General features: G+C 40.2%; 1 protein-coding gene across 1 annotated transcript in view; it reads right to left on the bottom strand.

The window, feature by feature from the left end:
- Positions 1-20873, bottom strand: part of grid1b (glutamate receptor, ionotropic, delta 1b) — a 552168-nt gene that overhangs the window by 43418 nt on the left and 487877 nt on the right. The window contains exons 7-8 of the mRNA XM_041974390.1: positions 16856-17017; positions 8961-9080 (exon numbers count right to left, since the gene is read on the bottom strand). Coding sequence (XP_041830324.1) covers positions 8961-9080; positions 16856-17017 — 282 coding nt within the window. The remainder of the gene's footprint in view (positions 1-8960; positions 9081-16855; positions 17018-20873) is intronic.

Here is a 20873-nt window from a genome sequence, read left to right as displayed (position 1 = left end):
AATGAAAAGAAAGTAAAATATCTATGTTGTTCTATGTATTATTCATAGAAATTAATAAGCTCTGACTTTCAAAGGCACAAATTGTTGTTAACGACTCTAAATTACCTCTGGGATTTGAAATTAGCACCGTCTGAGGCTCATTTTCGTTCTCCAACATCTCTAATGGATTCATTTCAGAAGAGCCAGTAACAATGCGGTAGCCATTACGGATAAATGGGTGGGTAATTTCTGTCCTAGGCTAAATAACTGCAAAGCTCTTTGGCTCTTCTATTTGTGAGGGAACAGAGAGAGAGAAAAGAGTCAACAGCAACAAAGACGAGCCAGGCAGACAGAAGCTAACGAAGATGTAAACATGCACTGATCGTTAACCAGCCTGGCATTATCGGTTTTATTAAAACTGAGCAGCATATGTGTGAAACATTACGTACGTTACTGAGCAAAGAGCAGCGATTAATTTTAACTTGAGTGCAGACCACAATGTAAGTAGAGATTAGTAATGTTATGATTAAAACACTGTTTTAAATGGCACAATTAATTAATGGCAAAGATATCGTCACCTTTCATAAAACATTACATAACAGTGGATCAGTGCAACTTCCACATGGAGCAAAAAGCTAAGTTACGCAACATCCACATGTTGGTGCTTGTCGTTGCAGAAGAGGTGTGTTACAGCGGGAAAGAGTTGGACTACGTTCACACTGCAGGTCTTAATTCTCTCTCTTTTTTTTTTGTTACATAATTGTTCAGTTTCATTTAAATGTGACATCCATCACACTGATGCCCAGACGAAGACGCATGCATTGTGATGGATGCTACACTTGTTAGCGTGTGCATGTCAGTTTTAAAGCTGACAGGCACACGCTAACACAAAATAATATATTTCCATCCATTGATTCCATTCACTTTTACCATGTCGTCTCCTCCGGCGCGGATTTCTTCTATCCAACTGAAATCTGACCAGAGACTCCAGCTGACGTGTTTACACGGACACTGGATAAAATGATCCGATCGCATGCTTTTCACATGCACAATGCCTGCTGGTTCGGAAGAAGGCTTCGCTGAAATGCTCAATAATCCTGAAGTCTTTTAGTTTCTGAAACAACGTCCCAGTCCCATTCTGTGCTGCTGCCGCCATTTTTCAGGTTTTCCCTGAAGCTCATTAGATCACGTAACCCCCACCTGGTTCCAGCATGCTCAGAAACATCCCCCACAGACACCATCAGAATGAGCATAGGCATGCTGATCCTTCTGATCCGATCATGAAAAGTTTAAAACACTTAAAGTGAGAAAAACCACAACACGTCTTTGATGGATAGTTCCTCTGTTCCAGCATCAAAGACTGGGCGTGAGGTCCAGGCCTTCTACTGGTCAGGGTTTGATGGTCTGCAGAAGAAAGTGCATTTAATTCCAGATATGTGGTCTTGTTTCTTTATTCCCATTGTTCTGGTATTATTTATGTGTCCAACAGCTGGAAGTCAAAGCTAGCCAGATGTTTTTCCTGCTTTCTAAAGAAATGTTCATGTCATGTTATTTCCAGAAAGAAGCTGGTACAGATACTAACCACCATTCAGAGGGAGGAAATGTGGAGCTGTGCACCACTGATGCTACATTTTTGGAAAGTGATTTTCATCTGTCTGCTAGCTTCAGGTTTTGGTGTTGATGTTCAAACAACAGCAGTTCCCTTGGTTCTAAAAACTATTGCACCCTGTTTTGTTATCTACAGCGTTAAATATGGTTATGAAATAAGAAAATGCTGCAATAAACATCTGTATGAGTCCAGCTTGGAGTGAAACGTGTCCCTGAGATCAGCTCACATTTTTCCTTTAGTGGGTAAGGAGGCTGCAGAGGCTGCTGTCATTAAATATTCAGTAAAACAGCCATTGTGGGGTTTTTATAAATAAATATACAGATGAAAAATATTTAATAGGAGAGAAAGACAATAACATCACTCCCTCTCCTTTGTTTAGACTGATGGTCAACTAAATAATTTAATTTGTAGGTGTTGACAAACATGCAATTATTGTGGCATTTATATGTTTATTTATGCATTTTCCTGGTAATTTCAGTTTTGAGTCACAAAGTCTTCTTTAAAAATGTGACTACCACTTCCTTCCCCCTCCGCGTAGCTGCTTTGAAAGTCATTTTCCAAACACATTAAGTTTCTGTACAAAGTATCGGTAAAGGATCGGTATCACCGATACTGGCTTGGATTTTACTTGGTATCGGTTTGGAAAGAAAATTAGTTGTATCGAACATCACTATCAGCAATCAGACCTTAGAAGTTCCTGACCTCCATCATTTTGCTGCATGACCCATAAACGGGTTCCTACTGGGTCCTATTAAAAGTTGGAGAGGTTATCCGTCTGCTGTAGCCGTCCCAGCGGCCATCCGACGTCTGATTAAAAACGTGGGCGAGAGCATTTCCTGACAAACGCTGCCGCCAACAGAAAGAGGGGAAAGAAATTCCCCCTTTTTCTTTTTCTAACAGTCGTGGGAGGGAAATTTACCGACGACAAATTGCTGGGAAGACATACCAAAAGTCAATGAGATGAGAACAGTGAGGACAGATAGATGGGGTAACACACGGGGGAGGTCTGGAGGACCAAAGTGATGTGGAACAAGTTTCTGAGGAAAGAGGGAAATAGCATTTCAATCTCTATCAGATCTGATGGAGGAGGGAGGAGGGAGGAAGGGGGGGGTTGCTGTTTCATCTGGGGGGAAATTTGCTTTGAGAAATGGACCTGGAAGGAGGCAGGAGAGGCGTAGACTCAGGGAAAGATGGAGATTTGGATAAGAGGGAAAATGAACGATGAGAGCGAGCAGCTGATATCTCCCAAAAATCTACCTGAACATCACAAACTCGCCTCGCACCTGCCGCATCTGCCTTTTTCTTCTAAACAGATTTAGATCGGCTGAGAAATGAGACGATGGAGATAAGCCGAGCGGTTGGCTGTTTAAGTTTCTGTCTCTGTTAATCCTCCTGAGTCCAACAGATCAGACAAGCAGCTGGGAAATTATTACTGAGCTCAGATTCAGGGAGGGTGGGCTCATTTCTTGTAATTAATTTTGTTTTCACAGCGTCTGACATGAACTGTTGAATCCACATGTCTTCACGCATTAACTGTTTCTAGAAAGATGTCTAAAAGGTCTGGCGGGAGGTTAATGAAGGATGGAGAAGATTTACAGTAGAAGCAGGAGCCTGGGCTGGGCTGCATTTTTTCATCTTCCTGATGGATGCAAAGGTGGGAAAGACGATCAGCAGAGGACACACGAGCTGATTGGTCAACTCGAACCCAATCACAACCACAGGTACAATAACAAACAAGATCAAATGAGGCAAAACCATCTGAAATTTAACAGATTTGACCGAGAACCTGAGAATCTGGACCTCACCGAAAACTTGGATCTCACTGAGAACCTGGACCTAACCTAGAACCTGGACTTCGCCAAGATCCTGGATCTGACCAATAACCATAACCCCACTGAGAACCTGGATCTGACAGAGACAGAGTCCAGTCATGCCAACTGTCACATTGTAAGCCTGATAATAAATACCTGGTTGTTTTAATATTCGTTCAATCAAGGCTGCAGAAAAACGTCCAGTCGTTTTATGTTTGTGGAAATAAGAACAAATGTGTTCGCCGCCAAGAGCAGGTAGAAAGAAGCACCAAGGCCGGTTTCACCATCCAAACTGGGACAGTGGACCAGTTGGGAAAATCTGGAGCATCGCAAGCTCACCTGGAGGGATTTTTGGTAAGCTTCATCATCAGAGCCACCGAATATGTTCTTCCAACAACCGAAGACCTACAGCAGTGGCTTGGAGAAGATCCCACATGTGCGCTGTGCCAAACATCTGCATCATTCAGGCATATCCTCAACCAGGTCTTGTGGCAGCTGGCGATCACTCTAAAGGGTAGGAGAAACCACCACCAAGGACCTCCCACATCTGATGCAGGAACTCAGAAGCACCACTCTTTTTCTCAGAGCGGGCGATCATCCGGTCAAGACATGGCCAAAAGCTAGCGTGACCCACCTTGACCCCGCCCAAGACTGGGAAACGCAGGTCGATCTTGACCAGAAATTTGTCTTTCCAACAGATATATTAACAGCTACTCTCAGACCAGAACTCATCCTGTGGTCAACTTTAAAGAAACTCCGGTACATCCAGGAACTAACTGTGCTATGGGAAGCTGCTACCGAAGAGGCGCACGAGCAGAAATAGCAGCCCAGGCAGATCAATGCTGCTGGCGTAAAAAGGTGTTCCCTGTAAAAGTTGGATTGGATGTTGAGGGTTTGTTGCCATGACCACAACCAGGCTCCTGAAGAGGATGGGGGGATCAAAGAACAGGCCTTACAACAAACAACAAAGTCACTCTTGGAAGCTGCGGAACGAAGCAGCAACTGGCTGTGGCTCAAGAGGAAGGACTCCAGCTGGGCTGCAATATGACCGCTGAGGGTAGCAACACCATTGAGCCTACTGGAGGTGTCGTGGGCCTAAACCAGCAAAGGGCCATAGAGGGCGCCCACCTGGTGACCCTAAGAAATTCTCTACCCATCTCCCCAAAACACCAAGAAAGAAGCAATGCTGGTTATTCCAGGGATTGTATCATCAAGTCCTATAAGGTCTACAGCAAATATAAGTAATTTTTAAAATGATTTTATTCACTGGAAACTGGGATGGTATTTAATACCAAACTATGCTTTTATTAGTGTTTAAAGTCAACCAAGTGGGTTTGGTCCACATGTAAAAACAAAGTTTTACAAAAGTACATGGCGGCAACGCGACTTATCACGGTGGAGAGGAGACAGTGAATAAAACAGAAAACAGGGTGATTTAAAAGATATTAATTAAATAAAACTATATATATGTATATTTATATATATACATATATATAGTTCACAACTAACATCAAACCTAATGAAAGTTCAAATATTAGAAGGCGGCTTTGTGGTTTAAATAAATCTTCATCCAGCAGCTCTGACTACTAATAAACCTTAGTTTGTTAATTCGTTTGTTCATATCCGTGAAATCAGCAAACATCCAATCATTATATCTTACTGTGATCAAACTTGCAATTTCCAGCCCTAAAATATACCCACGTTTCCAAGACATTTAATGATCCCAGATTCCCAGAAACACAGAACAGTTAAATATTTTCCTCATGACTGGGTTTATTTCACTCTAAATAACTAACAAAATGAACATTAGACTAAAAATCCACAGGATGATGTTCACATTAAATAAATGAGGCCATAAACTAAATTAGTTACTCATCTAAATAAACAAATAAATAAATAAGATTCTCTCCACTCAGATTTAGATTTCTAATTCTCTGCATCGGCTCCTGCTGGTAATCAGAAAGAATGCAGGCTTAGTCAGACGGAGGCTGCAGCTACAACCAACTCCACCAACAGTCAGAAAAACAGAAGAAAGTCAGTGTTTTAAAGTTAACATAAATATTAACATTCATAAATGACTGTGTGCTTGCTAACATGGGTTTGTTCAAGCAATATACATATTTGGATGTTTCAGTACCGTCCATGTGAAACAGTTTAAAAGTACGTAATCGATGTCACACAGACTGTAACGTGAACATATCGCTGCCGGGGTTCAGTGAGAGAGCTACTTTAGGTGTATCAGTGGTTTATTTTAGAGATGGATATCATGTGGAGGGTGGCACATGCTCCGTGGAAGTCTGTGTGTTCTGGGCCTGCGTTCACATAATGGCCATTATGCAACACAGGGGGACTCATAACTCAAAAAGAGAAGCCAGGTGATTAAATCTTCATTACTGCAGCAACTGCTCTGAGAGTGTGTGTGAGTGTGTTAACAGTCTTACACTGAAGAATTCCTGCAACGTGCTAAATCATCGAAATTGTAATGCATGCAAGTAAAACTGAGGATCATTAAAATGTGTGTGCGTATCTCATGCACACACGTCTCACTTTACATTTTACCTGCGTTCTTGGTGAAGTGGTGTTACCAGAGAGAGAAACTACAACATCTCCTTGTGAATAAAAACTGAAGAAGCAGATCATGATGATGGAAATAATCAGAATCAGGATTATTTTGGGTCAACATTGAAATCGTGATTATTTATTACACCGAGGCCGGGCATCTGGCCGGGTGTGCTTTAAAAGGCATCCCTTACTTATTTCACTACAACACTGGGCTTCCTCTGACTACTCTGGCATGGGGGAGGGGCCAACAGCGGTACTGCTGCTCACAGAGCGACAGAACGACACGTGATTTCATATCAAAAGGCAGAACTGGAAATAGCAGAAATGCAGCATCCAGACCGTCTGTGCGAGTGTGAAATGACCAGTTCCTTCTGCGTTAAAAGCTAGCAGGCGGGAGTACTTTCCCTTCCATGGGTGGCCATGTTTGCTTGGAAAGGTCGGTAAGTTTAGGAGGGGTTGAACAATCGAATAAAGAAGCGAACTCTGGTCCACCTAAAAACGTATCTCTGTTAACTTCAAGTGAACCAAATGTAGGAAGTAGACTACATCACAAAGGGCATCGTGGGCTCAATGTAGGACTTGTATGTTAACAGCCAAAACAAACGCATGTGCAGATGAAGGAGAATGCAGTAAAAGTTCTGATAGAAATATAATCAACCTAAGACCGCCAGGATCTGAAGTGTTTTACTCTGAAATGGTAAAAACAGAATTTGTCCTGCATTAACTGAAAAATGAACCTATTTTCTTCTGTGTTGTTTGGCACAAATAGAACTGTGATGCACTCCACCTTTTTCAGTTTTATCTAAGGACGTGGATGGTGCTGATTTACTTTCAGACATTCTTGGTACTTGCATGTTTGCTGCTAAGTGCAGCAGATTACTTGTGTTTACCTGAAGTTCGTTTTCAGTAACTAGCTGTTTGGTCCACATCTGCCCTGTTGAAACCAAACAATCCAGAAAACAGAAACATCATCATGTTCAACTTTGTCTGCTACTTAATTTCATTCGTTTGTGTTTCACAGCTCAACATCTCCAATAACTCAGATACTATGCTGCAGGTTCAGTAGTGCAGCAATGAAAAAGTTCCCCCTCAAACAGCTGCTCTGCTATATGTTTATCATTGTTTACCAATTCAAATCAAAGCAGAAATAAAAACCAGCAATAAGTATGAACTGGTATACCACCCAGCACGAACATAAATCTAAAAAGTGAAAGCAGCACACATCATCTCTATCCTCTTCCAGCCCCCCTCATTGAGCAGAACAATGCTCTACATGTGATCATTAAAAACACTGTGGAAGCCCATTCACTGCTTTACACAACGATGCATTAAACAGACAGAGTAAATGAGACTGACTCCATCAGTGGATTGTTCTGGTGAAGTTAGGTACAATACAAAACCAATCGGCTGTGGAGGCAGCAGTACAGTTGTTTCTTTGTGGGTCTATATATGTCTGACTGATATACTTATTTTTAAGGTGTCTGTTTTTTGTGTGGTTTTGTTTTTTTTACTATGGTTTTATCTTTTCATCCTGGACAATGAGTCTGTAATAAAGAGGGAATTGAATTTTATTATTTATAGTTATATGATTCATTAACATAATCAGGCACACCCTCATCAGGTCAATGTGATGCACTCAGACGTAGTGACGTCTAATCATATTTCCAGCTCCTGTGCATCAGTTAATCCTCTGTAAGATGGCATCTACCTTTATTTACAGGGAAGAGATAAACTTCTTCTGACTGTTAATTAAAAACTCATTCATCCTTTTAAATAAGTGGTTTAATGGCAGTGGATGAGTGTTCACGGTTCTGAACAAGGGTGCTGTTAATCAAGGCCACTGTAATATGGTTCAACAATATTCCAGTGAGTGGAAAAATTAATGATGTGAGAAATGTTTATGCTTTCTGCCGTGTAAGTGATGGGCACCTCAACAACTGTGTTCCCATGGCGACGCAATGCCTAAGACCTTGTTGTGGAAATGTTTTCTAACCAAGTAAAGTGCAATTCATGCCACAGCTACAAATATTTACTTTTTCTTGTGCAGAGATAAAGATAAGGACTCTAACTCTAGTAACTCATTCATATCTTTGTCATAATGTGAACAGTGTGAACATGCAGTGATAATGAACCAGAAACAATAACCCAAAGCCAGCAGCAGCCAGAAGAAACCTACAGCAGCCTACAGCAACCTGCAGCCAGCAGCAGCCAGAAGAAACCTACAGCAGCCTGCAGCTGCATGCAGCAGTGTGAAGCTACCAGCAGAAGCCTGCAACATGCAGCAGCCCGCAGCAGCGAACATACTGAAAATAATTCGAGTAGAGCCAACAAGCTGAGGGTGTCATGTTTACTGTCCTATGTTTGAAACCCTTATGCCCTCCTCAGCCAACGTCTTTTTAAGATTTGGTGATAATTTTAGCTGTTTTTCTTTCTCTTTCCCATGTCTTTTACACTCTCTTGATGCATTTTACACTCTGGTGGCTTTCAGGTCCAACGATGTCCAAGCACTAAAAACTGATTTAAATCTCCATACATCAATCAGATATCTGGGAGTAATCAGATTATTGTAATAATCTCATCTGATGTGTCTGAAATCACTTCTGAAATTCAGTATTCAAAAGATCATGTTTACATTCACCAGTCTGTTATTGGTTTATTTTACAGGATGTATGCAGATCTGAAATTTTTCCAGTTATATTACGGAGCCCCAAGATTTGTTAAAGGAGTGAAATATCAGGCTAACGCCGCGCTGACCGACCAAGAGGGTCAGGGAGAGAGGTGTGTTTGAGTTCACGTTTTCCCCAAACAGGTCAGCACATCACGGGATGCAAAGCCATCAGCACACAGATAATAATCCTTCAGTGGAGCTTCAAAATAAATCCAAACACACAAATGAATCTTAGAGTAGTCCACATGCTTTTTGAAGGACATCACAGCATGAAAAAAGATTCTGATTTTCAACAAGGATTTCTGGTTAATCTTTTAAGCTGGAAACTCACCCTCTTGATGTCCTTGCCGAAGGTCTCGCTGAAGCTGGAGCCGAGGATCTCAAACTGGACGTGAGAGTTGGAGCCGCTGTCCCTGAAGTCCATCGTACCCGTTAGACCTGTGATATTACCCTGAAACAAGAGATGTTAAAATCAGCTCCACATCTGAAAGAGTCAACACGCTCGCCTTCTTCTGTCCCTGTTTTAGTCTGAAACACTCTATTTTACGTGGATCATTCATTCACATTTAACATGAACATAACATGTAATTTAACTGAAACATCTTCAAAAATGGTAAAATGTGTGTGGGTGGCAGGTTGGTAGTGTTGGACTGTACTAGTGTTTGTTAAGCTTGTTTCATGCTGGACAAAGAATTCACAAACACCCACTAATTTCTGCTTCAGCTTTGATCAGGAATGTGATTATCCTTGTTTTGGTGTGATAATTTTCATTTTTTTTTTGTTTTTTACTGCAAATCCACAGAACAATGTGTGCTAAGATATTTATACTGCTGTTTTATTTTAGACTGGTCCTGGTGAATCAGCCAACATAGCGGGACGGAAGCCTGTAACGAACACAAACATTACAGATTTCTGTGTCTGCACTGGCGGTCCACATGCAAACACAGGTTTGGGTTCTGAAACTGAACTGTTTTGGAAAACAAAGATTTTTTATGACTGACTGAAACGTTAACGAATAAACAGGAAAGTGGGACAGGAATGCATGCAGGTTTGTTTTCTCCGCTTTCAACAACTGTCTTAGCCAAGCTAGCGCTGGTGCTAACCTTGCTAACAAGACTTTTTACATGCTTTCATATAAATAAACAGTTACAAGTTTATTTTATTGGGAAACAGAGGCTCCAACAAACAGACCAAGGTGAACACATCACCAGTTTTGGACCTTAATCAGTTGAACTTTGAGTTGATGTCAGTGTGTTAATTAATTGCATTTTTTCTGACCAATATTGCAGTTTAATCTTTTAAATTTCAGCTTCTGTTCAGTGCTGATGCAAAAATATATTTTCTAAGGAGGGATTAAAGAGGGGTTAAAGGAGGGAAATTAAACTTTGGTTTGCTTTGTTGATTTAAAAGAAAGCTTTTGATAGGATAAATAGTATATAAATAAATAGTAATATTTAATAAATAGTATATAAATAGCTACTGGAATATAAACTAATCTCCCCTGGTATTGAAGGTAAATTGAATAGGGCTGTTAAATCACTGAATAAGGACCCTGTTGCATTCAGTTAAATGATCTAAGAACTGAATGGTTTCCCACCCCATTTAGAAGTTAAGCAAGGAGATGTTCTTTCTCCAACCTTATTTGCTTTCTATGTAAATCATTTAGCCCAAGAAATTAAACAGGCCAAGCTTGGTTTAGACTTAGATCGCTTAAATTTGAGTATTTTGTTATATGCCGATGATATTTTGCTGGTTGCAGAATGTGGTGTTAATTTGAAGAGGATGTTGAATATTATGAGTTCATGGCGTGGTAAATGGTGCCTGATGATCAATAGTGAAAAAACACAAATTAATTCATTTCAGACGTAAGTTTGTTCAGCAAAGCTGCCATACTTTTTGTTTGGATCGATACCATTGACGTTTACTTCCTCCTACAAATATCTTCGTTTTCTCTTTACCGAAAATATGAGTTTTGAAAAAGGAAGGACAGCCCTGGCGCAGTCAGCGGGTAGAGCTCTGGGGGCTGTGATGAATACAATTAAAAGGTGTCCAGATATTGGATTTATAACTTTTTCCAAGCTCTTTGATTCTATGGTTGGCTCACTTTTGTTTTATGCCGTTAGAATATGGGGTTTCAAGGATTCTCCAGAAAGTAATTCTATCCAGAGCCAAACCCTGAGGTGTTTTCTTGGAGTGCATAAATTTACAGCAGAGGCTGTTACAGTGGGGGACTCTGGATGGGAACCCTGCCTTGTAAAACAAAGATGTGAAATGGTTCGGCTCTGGAACCAATTAGGATGCCAGATGCTAGGATGACTAAAAAGATCTTTAACTGGGATAGAGCCCACACTCATTCTTGGTCCAGTGACATTTATGAGATATCCTCCTGTTTTTTGAGTCCTATTTATAGTAATAATCTGCAGTGTAAGATAGATATTGTAAAGCAAAAGCTGTTTTATTTTCACAAGAAACAGTGGAAGGAGGAGATTTGGACGAAACTCAAACTTAGAACGTATGTTCAGATTAAAGAATAATATTTTACAGAATCATACTTAACATTGCCTCTAGCGATTGAAGTAGGTAGGTATAAAGTTATACTTGAAGAGATGCGTTTATGTGCTTTATGCGATCTGGAAGTTGCTGAAGATGAACTTCAGTTTTTGTTTCATTGTCCTTTGTACGATGAAATGAGGAGACCTCTGTTTGGAAAAGTACGAATTTAGAAAGCTGACCTGTTTTGGATGTTTTGAATTTGACATGTTGAGTTGGTTATTCCAGGAGGAGGTTTATATGCTATCTAGATTTATTGAGAAGGTGTTGCACCAGACCCTGCCACGGACGCACCTGACACACATCACCTCAGCCACTCACCGGATTTCTGATAGCTTACACCTGCAATCAATCAGACCCCGGGGCTATATATACTCCAGCTTCACAATCATTCCTCGTCGGACCTCTTTTCAACGCAGTTGGACTTTCCTGATCTCCCCTTCCCGGTGTCGACTCTCATTGCATCTAATCGGACTCCAGTGACTTCCACAACTCTGATCTCCATAGTAAGACCCAGTGCTTGTTATAAAGTCCTGTGAATAAATCTTAGTTAAACTTGACCTGTCTGCTCGAAGTCCTTCTTAACAGAAGGCCTGGAATTTAAGACAGAGAAAACTGTATCCTATATAAGCATCTTTCTATCTGAAAATCCTGATCCATGTTGTTATTGATGCTTAAGTGGATGGTTATATGTACTTTGATTTTGGCTTTATGTTTATTTTTTCTTCGTTTGGGTTTAGCCATATTGGAATTGTTTTGATTTATAATGTATAGTGTCCTGTAAGCCCATCGGGCTGGGCACATTCTGTGCATGACACTGAAATAAATAAACCAAACCATAAACCAATCTATTAGAGATGGAGGATTATCACATTAACCAGATGAACTACTCTATATTTATATAAAACTATAAGATGTCGAAATATCTGTAGCTATAACAAAAGGAGCAAATCTATTAAACAAATGTGGCAGTATCACATTAAATTTGAACAAGAGTGAGAGAGAAAGTGTCAGTTTCTTTTCTTTAGTTTCATATTCTCCGGATATCAGGACTTGCACGATCCCCATCCCAATGCAGGGCTCTGGTATGAAGTCTATCCCAGGATAAAAGGAGGGAGAGTAACTCACACTTTCTCTGCAGTTTTGCACAAACACCCATTTACTCTGCAGCTCCCTCCTCTTCCTCTATCTCACTGGCTATGGGAGAGTGGATAATAATAAGTGAGTGTGGGGAATGAACTGCAACGCACATCCGATGTGAACAAATTCAAGGCTCAGATGCATTTTTAAGCTCTCATATAGAGGACCCTACCATCATGGATTCGCAGGACGTGGATGCCGCAGGTTTGAAACTTGGATTAGGCGTCGTGTAATATGTAAATTAATCACAAGCTATGCGACTAGCTAACTGCAGCATCTTAAACTGCTCTTTCCATCTAAAAACGATTAATCGTTAAGCCCAAGATTTAATGTGAGCACAGACTTTTTTAACTGGATTCTGAAAGTTTTTCATAATATTAATGAGGAAGTTTAAACATCCTAAGCGAGGGCTGCAGGCTGTCTCACAGATGGGTCAAATGGATCAGTCTTGTCTCTGTTTTAGAGCCGTGCCCATCTCTGCAGCTCCGAGTGCAGCATCCTTATTCAGAATAAGAAAGATTGTCCAGATGTTTCCATCAGTGCTGAGCAGATCTGAGTGATGCTGCAGTCATTTCAACACGGGACTCAATCTTTTGTTCTCGCTGTTCTGGGAAAAACTAAATTGTTTTTGGTTGTTTTTACTAAAGAAGACACATTATCCCCTTTTTGCACATATTGACAGCTGACTTAGGTTTTAACAGAATAAGAAATATGTTCAGTATAGCTGGTATGTGGCTGAACATGTTGCATTCACATCAGAAAAGAAATGAAAATGTTCTGTTTTTCTAACACACGCACACACACTGCTTACACACAACATGCAAATATTTTTTCTAAAAAAAGCACACACATGGTCTGATCATTTATGGCAATTTTGTGTCAGTATTAAGCTAATTATTGATCATAAATGAGAACATTTTACACTCTATTACTGACTCTGAACAGTTCAGGTCACACATCTCGCTCATGGTGCAGCACAGAATGGACGGTACAGCAAAGCACCGTGGGAATCATAACCCTCCCAGACAGTATTTAAATTAAAATATTGTTCCCAGATGAGAGGGCCCTGCTTTGTGAATGGACGGGCCTTCCCCCTGGATCCCACCCATAGTACCGGGTCTGTCTACTGTAAAATAATAAAGGGTCTAAAGGTCGTCATGTAAGACACTAAAGGACAATCCTTTTTCCTTTTTATTCTGTCTTTACTTCCTCCAGGTGACTTGCAGGTATGTTAATTCACAAATGCAGAGAAGAAAATCAGTTTACGGCAAGCCTGCCGTTAAAATCTTTCCAGAATATTTCCAGAGGAACAGACATCCCACATTTAATGTGGGGCCGAGCTGACCGTGTGCAGCCCTGTGCCCACGAGATCACTGACCAGCCTAAATACAGGCCAAACTGCTCAGTTTAACAATCAGAATCATCAGGTACTGACCTACCAGCTCTGCTTTCTGGCCTCTCTGAGGCTACAGCGTTCCACCACAGATTGACTGGGTGAGTTTAGCTCAGCTCCACTGAAAAGCTGTGGATGAAATGTCATTTCACCGCTTCCACCCGCTCGTGGTGGAAAGACTGAAGACAGCCATCCCTGCAGATGGCAAACTAAACGATCCCTTGTCAAACGCAAAGGTCACCGTCATCGTCACCTGGAGAAAAATAACGTTTCAACATGTTTGGGTCTGTGAGCTGCCATGCTGCAGCATGGCCATCGATCCATCCATCTTCTGAAAGTATGACCCAGTAAACACGAGCAGTCCGTCCACAGTGCACGTTCCTGTTAGAGGCCTGTGTGCATCATCCACTCTCAGTTTCCATCTCATCTGCTACAGAGTTAGACAGGAAGGCTGGAGGAAGTGATTGAGTTTAAGGGGAAACAAACATGAAATTTCCTCATTTATTTGATGGGCTGTGGAAAAAGAAAAGCTCAGAAACAGGCTGCAAGCTCTGGGTGCATCACCTCCTCTGCTTCCTCTGTCAGTCAGCTCATAATAAAAACAAAATTACGTCTGTAATTCATCTCATCAATTGGAGAAAAATAGAGTTTTTATAGTTTCCTTTCAGAGATTCATTTGTTTATTTAATATTTTTTTTCTTAATGCAAAACAGTAAATTTTAATTGAAACAGCAACTACAGTCTCCAGATTATCCAGGAATTTTTCCTGAACCTAAATTTGATTTTTTTTAAGGGTCAAGAGGCGGCACTGCATCAAGAATCACTGAAGGGGAGGACGAGACAACCAACGAAGAAGAAAACTGGTTCATTTATTGGTTAAGGACAACTTGTGTTTCCATCAGAGTGAAACATGGAGCTGAACCAGATCCTAACGGTCTCGGTTTGAGTTCTTCCTCGTGAGACATTTCTCCTGCCCATCGTCCTACATGTGCTTATGTTTTGGTTATGTTTACCCACAATGCTCTTTGCTTTGTAGCCCGATTCTTTGATCGGAATCAGAGTCAGTTTGTGCATTCACAATTCCTCCAAACGAAGTGGAATTTCCAAGCTAACAGAGTAAAGTTTGGATCAGAGAGGCTGGGTGATTTATCCAGGAACAGCTTTCATCCGATCCACCATTCCTCATGTCTGTACTTTCTAATTTCTTTCTCCCTCCAACATAAAGTACGATGAATGCTGCATATTTGGTATAAATCAGATCAGATCAAACAATCAGAATATATATTTTAATCACAATGAAAATAAAACTATTTAATCTGAATTTTTCTCTTTAGTCAGAATCTGTTTTTCCTCACATCACCTCCCTTCAGTCTCCTGGTTCAACCTTCTTATTAACTTTTTAACATTTGTTCTAATTTATTTACAGGAATCAATCTTTCAGATTCCAATGTTTAATTTGTTTTTAACTCATGGGGTTTTATATTCCTCATATCACATATAATTACATATAGACTTTTTCCCTTAGAAGTAAACTTGAATATTGTTGAAAAATTAAACCCTCCTAATCAATCTTAATTAAACCAGATGAGTTTAGATTTTCTGTAAATGATTTAATTAAAACAGTCTTCTAATACTGATGAGAGCATGCAGAGGAGACCGGGGGGACAGGAATAAGCAACCCCGGTCAGCTGAAGATAAATCAAACATGAAAGCTCGGACCCTGATGTGCATCTGAATTGCATGGTGCTACCTGAGTCTTGTTCTTACAGTCTAATGGGTAAAAGATGCATTTCATCCTCGCTGATGAGTCCCTCAGAGCACGAGTTGCTGTGTTTTTAATAAAAAACAGCATCTTTGACATGGACTAGAGTAACAAGCACAGAGCTCATTACTCATCTCTCCTGCATTCTGTCTCCTGTTTAAAAAACTCATAAACGCGTAAGCAACATTTCAGACAGCAGTGTTTTAATGACACTGACAGAAAAACTCTGAATTCCAGTTAACGAGTCTCACCTCTGCAGCGATGCATGATTAAAGAAATACAGCTCTATGAATCTGACATGTTCTCTTAATGCTGAGACGCAGGTTCACTCGCATGTTGCATTAATGGAGGCTCCTGTAAATGGTTGGTGGTGCATTCAGGTGCTTGAAAATTAGGCTTAACGTTTGGTTTCTGGCTGTGTGACCTGTAAACACATTTCTTCTGCCAGACAGTACAAAGCTCCTCTGGTGACATTAGCAGAATAAAATCTCATTGTTTGGCCATGATCTGCTAATCCCTGGCAATGCGAACTAAACTGTGGCCTGAAGGCAGGAATACAGTGTTTTATTACACCCACAGATCTAAGAGAACTTCCTTTAATGCAATTTTCTTTATTCTTTAAATAAATTATTAGTCATTTGAGCATTATTGTGGATGTTTAAACTGTTACAGAAGGCATCTACACTCACCATCCACCTGATCAGGACCAAGTTTGAACTTCAGCAAGTTGTCTTCATACATGACTAGAAGCGTTGAGTTGCTGTAATGTGATTAGCTGATTAGATATTTGTGTTAACAAGAAGTTGAACTGGTGCACCTGATGAAGCGACCAGTGACTTTAAAGAGAAACCATGTCTATAACGGATTAATGAGATCAAAGTACGAAAGGATGAAGTTTGATTCATTCTTTCATCTCTGGATCCAAACAAATCTGCATGTGGGCTCCAGGTTTCTGCTCTGCAACACAATTCATGTTGACATGGATAAATATGTCCTCTATCTGATTGTAATCAATTTTTATAGTAATGTATTTTTAAATTGATTCTAAATGAAGAGATCTGATAAGATGTGGATTTCCTGGCCTCAAAGCTTTTAACCAGAATGGAACTTATGGCATGTAAAAATGGGCCTGGTCATTATCTGCAGACGGCAAAAGAAGAAGAAGCTGTTTCTGTGTTTCTGTTGCTTGTTTTAATGAAACCAATCAGTGGCTTTCTTTTATAAACAGGAAGAAAGGGAACTTTCCAGCTGAGTTCACTTTGTGCCCCAGAGTCCAAGACAATTATAGGGAGTTCAGGGAAACAAATTATAAGTCAATCCCTAATACCTCAAACTAAAACTTTTGTCTCAGACCAGCTTTGTTGCATGTTTGCTGTTTTACCTTCTGGATGGTCTCCAGCATTGACCAGCCTCCGTTCCACGGCTTGGTGGACTTCCTGATACAGTTTAAGCTTGCCATGCTGTGCCACTTCCTGTCCTCCAGCTTTCTGTAAAAGGCGTTGGCCAGCATTAGCACGCTGTCGTACAGGTAGAGGTTGGACACCTGGAGAGAGGGAGGAGGAAATAGTTTATTTATGTTTGTCACTGCAAACAAAACTGTTCAGACTTTGCAAAAACATTTCAATCACCAAGACAAAACCTGCTAAATTTACCTATATACCCTGAATTTCCCAGCATAGCATCAGTGCTAACGGTAGAGTACAAAGAGTTAAACAAATGGTCATTAATCATTGAAATTAGCCCTGAAAAGTCTCTGAACTGTGAGCTTGACAGGTCTTTGGGGTAATTTGTTGATGTTTTAAAGTGTAACATAACACGCAAACATGAGCAGATATTCCAAAACTCATCGACTTATTACACTCATCAGGATAAATCTGAAGGTAGTGAGTCAGTTATGGAATAATTTGCAATAAAAACAACTAGAGTTCAACCTTTACTCATTCCTGTCAAATACTGTAAAGTGCTCCTCGTCGTCAGCTGTGGTTAAATAACACACTTACAGCAAACACTACAAAACTAGTCTGGAGTAATTACCACAAACAAGTTTTCCTGATATGGCTGAAATGGAGGTGGATGAACGTCACTGACATTAAAAATATTCTATGTATTTACACAAGTTTTAATTAATGCTGTTTAATTTTATCTGTACTCACTGTTTGGTCAGGTTTAGGAACTCCAGCTGCTCTGTTAAGTCTAGGTAGTTGAACTACCAAGGTAGATTTCAAGTGCATAAACTCATTGGTTAAATTGAGGCACTTTAATATCTTGATTAGGTTTTGGTACTTCAGCTTCTTGGTTAGGCTTAAGAACTTCAATTTCTTGCATAGGTTTATAAAGCCTAAACTACTCTGCTAATCTTAAGTAGTTGAACTACAAAACTATATTTTAAGAGCTAGGATTCCTCGGTTAGGTCTAGGTAGCTAAACTATTTTGAAAGGTTTATACACTCAAACCACTTGGTTAAATTAAGGAAAAGGTTGTGATCATCATGGTCTATGGCTTTTAGTTTAGTTCTTATGGATTTTTTATCTTTACCTCTGGTCTTGTTTAACACTTTCTCTGTTTCCTGTTTTATTTTGTGGAATCTATGCCCTATATTCTGTTTTCCTTTACTTCCTGCTCACCTGTTCTCTGTTTCCTAACTGTAACACCTGCCTCAGTACTTATGCTCCAGGTTTTCCTTTGTCCAATGCCAGTTTCTTGTGTTGAGCTACATAAATTCATGTTATGTTAGCCTGTGTTAGCCGTGCTATGTTCGTCATGCTGTGTTAGTGAGTTGCGTTATGCTATTCTTCATTCACTCAGTTGTTGCCAGTTCTTCAATCTAGTTCCAGTATTTCCTTTGTTTTATTAAAACATCTTTACTCTTACGTGCACCTGTCTCATGCAAAACCTAAACTCAGTCATAAGAGTGAAGCTACTGAGCTGTAACGCACTGAAAAAAAACAAAAAAACATTCATTAAGTCAAAAGAAATATTTTTGAGTGGTTAAAGTTATGCTTCTGATTATAATTTTAAAAATAAAGTTTTTTAGTTATGCTGATATTGTGCACTGTGTTTCTTTATAAAATATTCTCACACAAAGATGATGCATCATAATGTCATCACACTGTTCCAGAAACAAAAGGACTTCAGTTTTAGATGGATCAAGGTCATGTTGTCTGGGCTTTGTTAAGATATAATTTAATATTGCAATGGGTTAATAAACACACAATGCCTGGAATATCAATGTTTTCTTTCTGAAGAAGGTGAAAACTAACAACTCTTCCCTGAAAACACTGAGACTGTTTTGAAAAAAAAAATTATTTAATTCAGATTATTGTTTTTGAGTTAAAGACAGAAATTAAGGGCTGGCAGAGGCAGGTTGACTGTAATAAAGCTGGCTATATTTGCCTTTGCATGAAAAAATTGTGACACCAACACAGCACTGTAACGTTTTATATCAGCGCTTCGGACGCACCGGACATCCTGCAGTTTTCCTCCTGGACAGTAGGTGTCGCTTCTGAGGAAACGACAACAACAAAGCAGGAGAATCTCTAGAAGAAATCTTACAAAGAATAAATATACGTAACTGTATAAATGTCTGTGTTTAGTTTAAGTGTGTTTGGTGCAGTGTTAGCAACAGATGTGCCGTCTTTTTGCTTTGAAAGATGATGCATGACCGGCTGACACTTTTCCTGCAGCTCCTCCCGTTTTATCAGACAAACAGTGAAACAGCAAATAAATGATCGAGTGCAAATACCAAAGTAGCAATGGCAACCGTAAACATTACACCAGTTTGTGGCTCTGTGCTCTATTGAAACATTTATCTCAACAGAAAAAGTGTGTTTCCATGGAGACGGAATAAAAACAGAAATTCTCTGTTTTTTATCGAGAAACAACAATGAAAAACAAAATAAAACCTGAGAACTGAGGGAAATGTTTCACTTTCATTAAGGGTTTGCAAGACTATGACACACCTGGCTGATGCATCACCTGCAAGCTCAACACCAACACCACAATGAACCCAGCTGTCACACACACACACACACACACAGCTGGATGGTGTCGAGATGACAGTCGGCTTGCAGCCAGCCGGACTGCATGTGATCCTGAAGAGGAAACACATTGTGACAAATGAACACACACACCATCATGCTGAAGCAGGGACCAAATGCAGGGTGACAAATGAGCATCACTCTGTCCAGATAAGTAGAGCTGACTGGCATGAAGGCCATAACAACACACTCCCCGAGGCCACCACACACACATCCTCATGTCCTCTTTTGTCATGGAGTTGCTAAACATGAAAAGACCGATTTTACATGACAGGGGTTGAAACAAAAGAAGTGAGGGAAAAAAGAAAATGATTCCTGCAGATAAAAAAAAATGTTAACCTAAAAAAATAAAAACAAAAAAAAAAAACATCAAACCCAACCAGGAAACAGGAAGATTAACCACAACCCCAATTCCCAAAAAGTTGGGACAATGTGCAAACATTAATAAAAAGAGAATAAGAAGATAAAAACACATCAGAGGATGAAACTGAGACGTTTCACCACATGATGAAAATATGAGCTTATAGTGAATCTGATGCAGCAACACGTCTGGAAAAAGGTGGAACTGGCCGACAAAAGGCTGGAAAAGTACCTGATACAAACCAGAAACACCTGGAGGAGCATTTGACAACTAATCAGGTTACCTGGCAACAAGTCAGTAACATGACTGGTTTAAAAGGAGCATTTCAGAGAGGCAGAGTCTCTCAGATGGAAAGATGGACAGAGCTTCACCAATCTGAGACAAAGTGGATCTAAAACTGTGGAATAATTTCAGAAAAATGTTCAACAACAAAATTGTGAAGATTCTGAAGCTGTAGCTTAGTGGTGACAGAGGTGGGCTTGGGTCTGGAGAACCTGGGTTCAAATCCCCAAGCTGGCAGAGGTGAACCACTGTGGGCCCTGAGCAAGACCCTTAACCCAACCAACTGCTACACGGGCACCAGAGAATGGCAGCCCACCATTCCTAGTGTAACTTGTGATGGGTTAAAAACAGCTGACAAATTTCCGTGTGTTTTATAAGATATGCACTGACAAGTAAATTTATGTTTAAAGTTTAGATTCAGAGAATCAGGAGGAATCTCTGTGTGCATGGAACAAGGCTGAGTGCTGGCGATCTTCTGCATTAAAACTAGACATTATTTTCTACTGGAAACCACTGCATGGAGTCAGGAAGACTTCCAGAAACCACTGTCTGTGAACACCGTTCATCCTGAAATCCACAAATGCAGGTTAAAGCTCTGGTCTGAGGCAAAGTGGAAACCTGGATGAAGATGTGAACTAGTTTGTGGAAAGCATGGACAGCGTGTCCTGCAGACTAAAGAGGAGAGGGAGCATCCAGCTTGTTATCAGTGGACAGGTGAA

This window comes from Melanotaenia boesemani, chromosome 21, assembly GCF_017639745.1.
Source record: "Melanotaenia boesemani isolate fMelBoe1 chromosome 21, fMelBoe1.pri, whole genome shotgun sequence".
Lineage (NCBI taxonomy): Eukaryota > Metazoa > Chordata > Actinopteri > Atheriniformes > Melanotaeniidae > Melanotaenia > Melanotaenia boesemani.
This window is presented reverse-complemented; position numbering and strand designations above follow the sequence as displayed.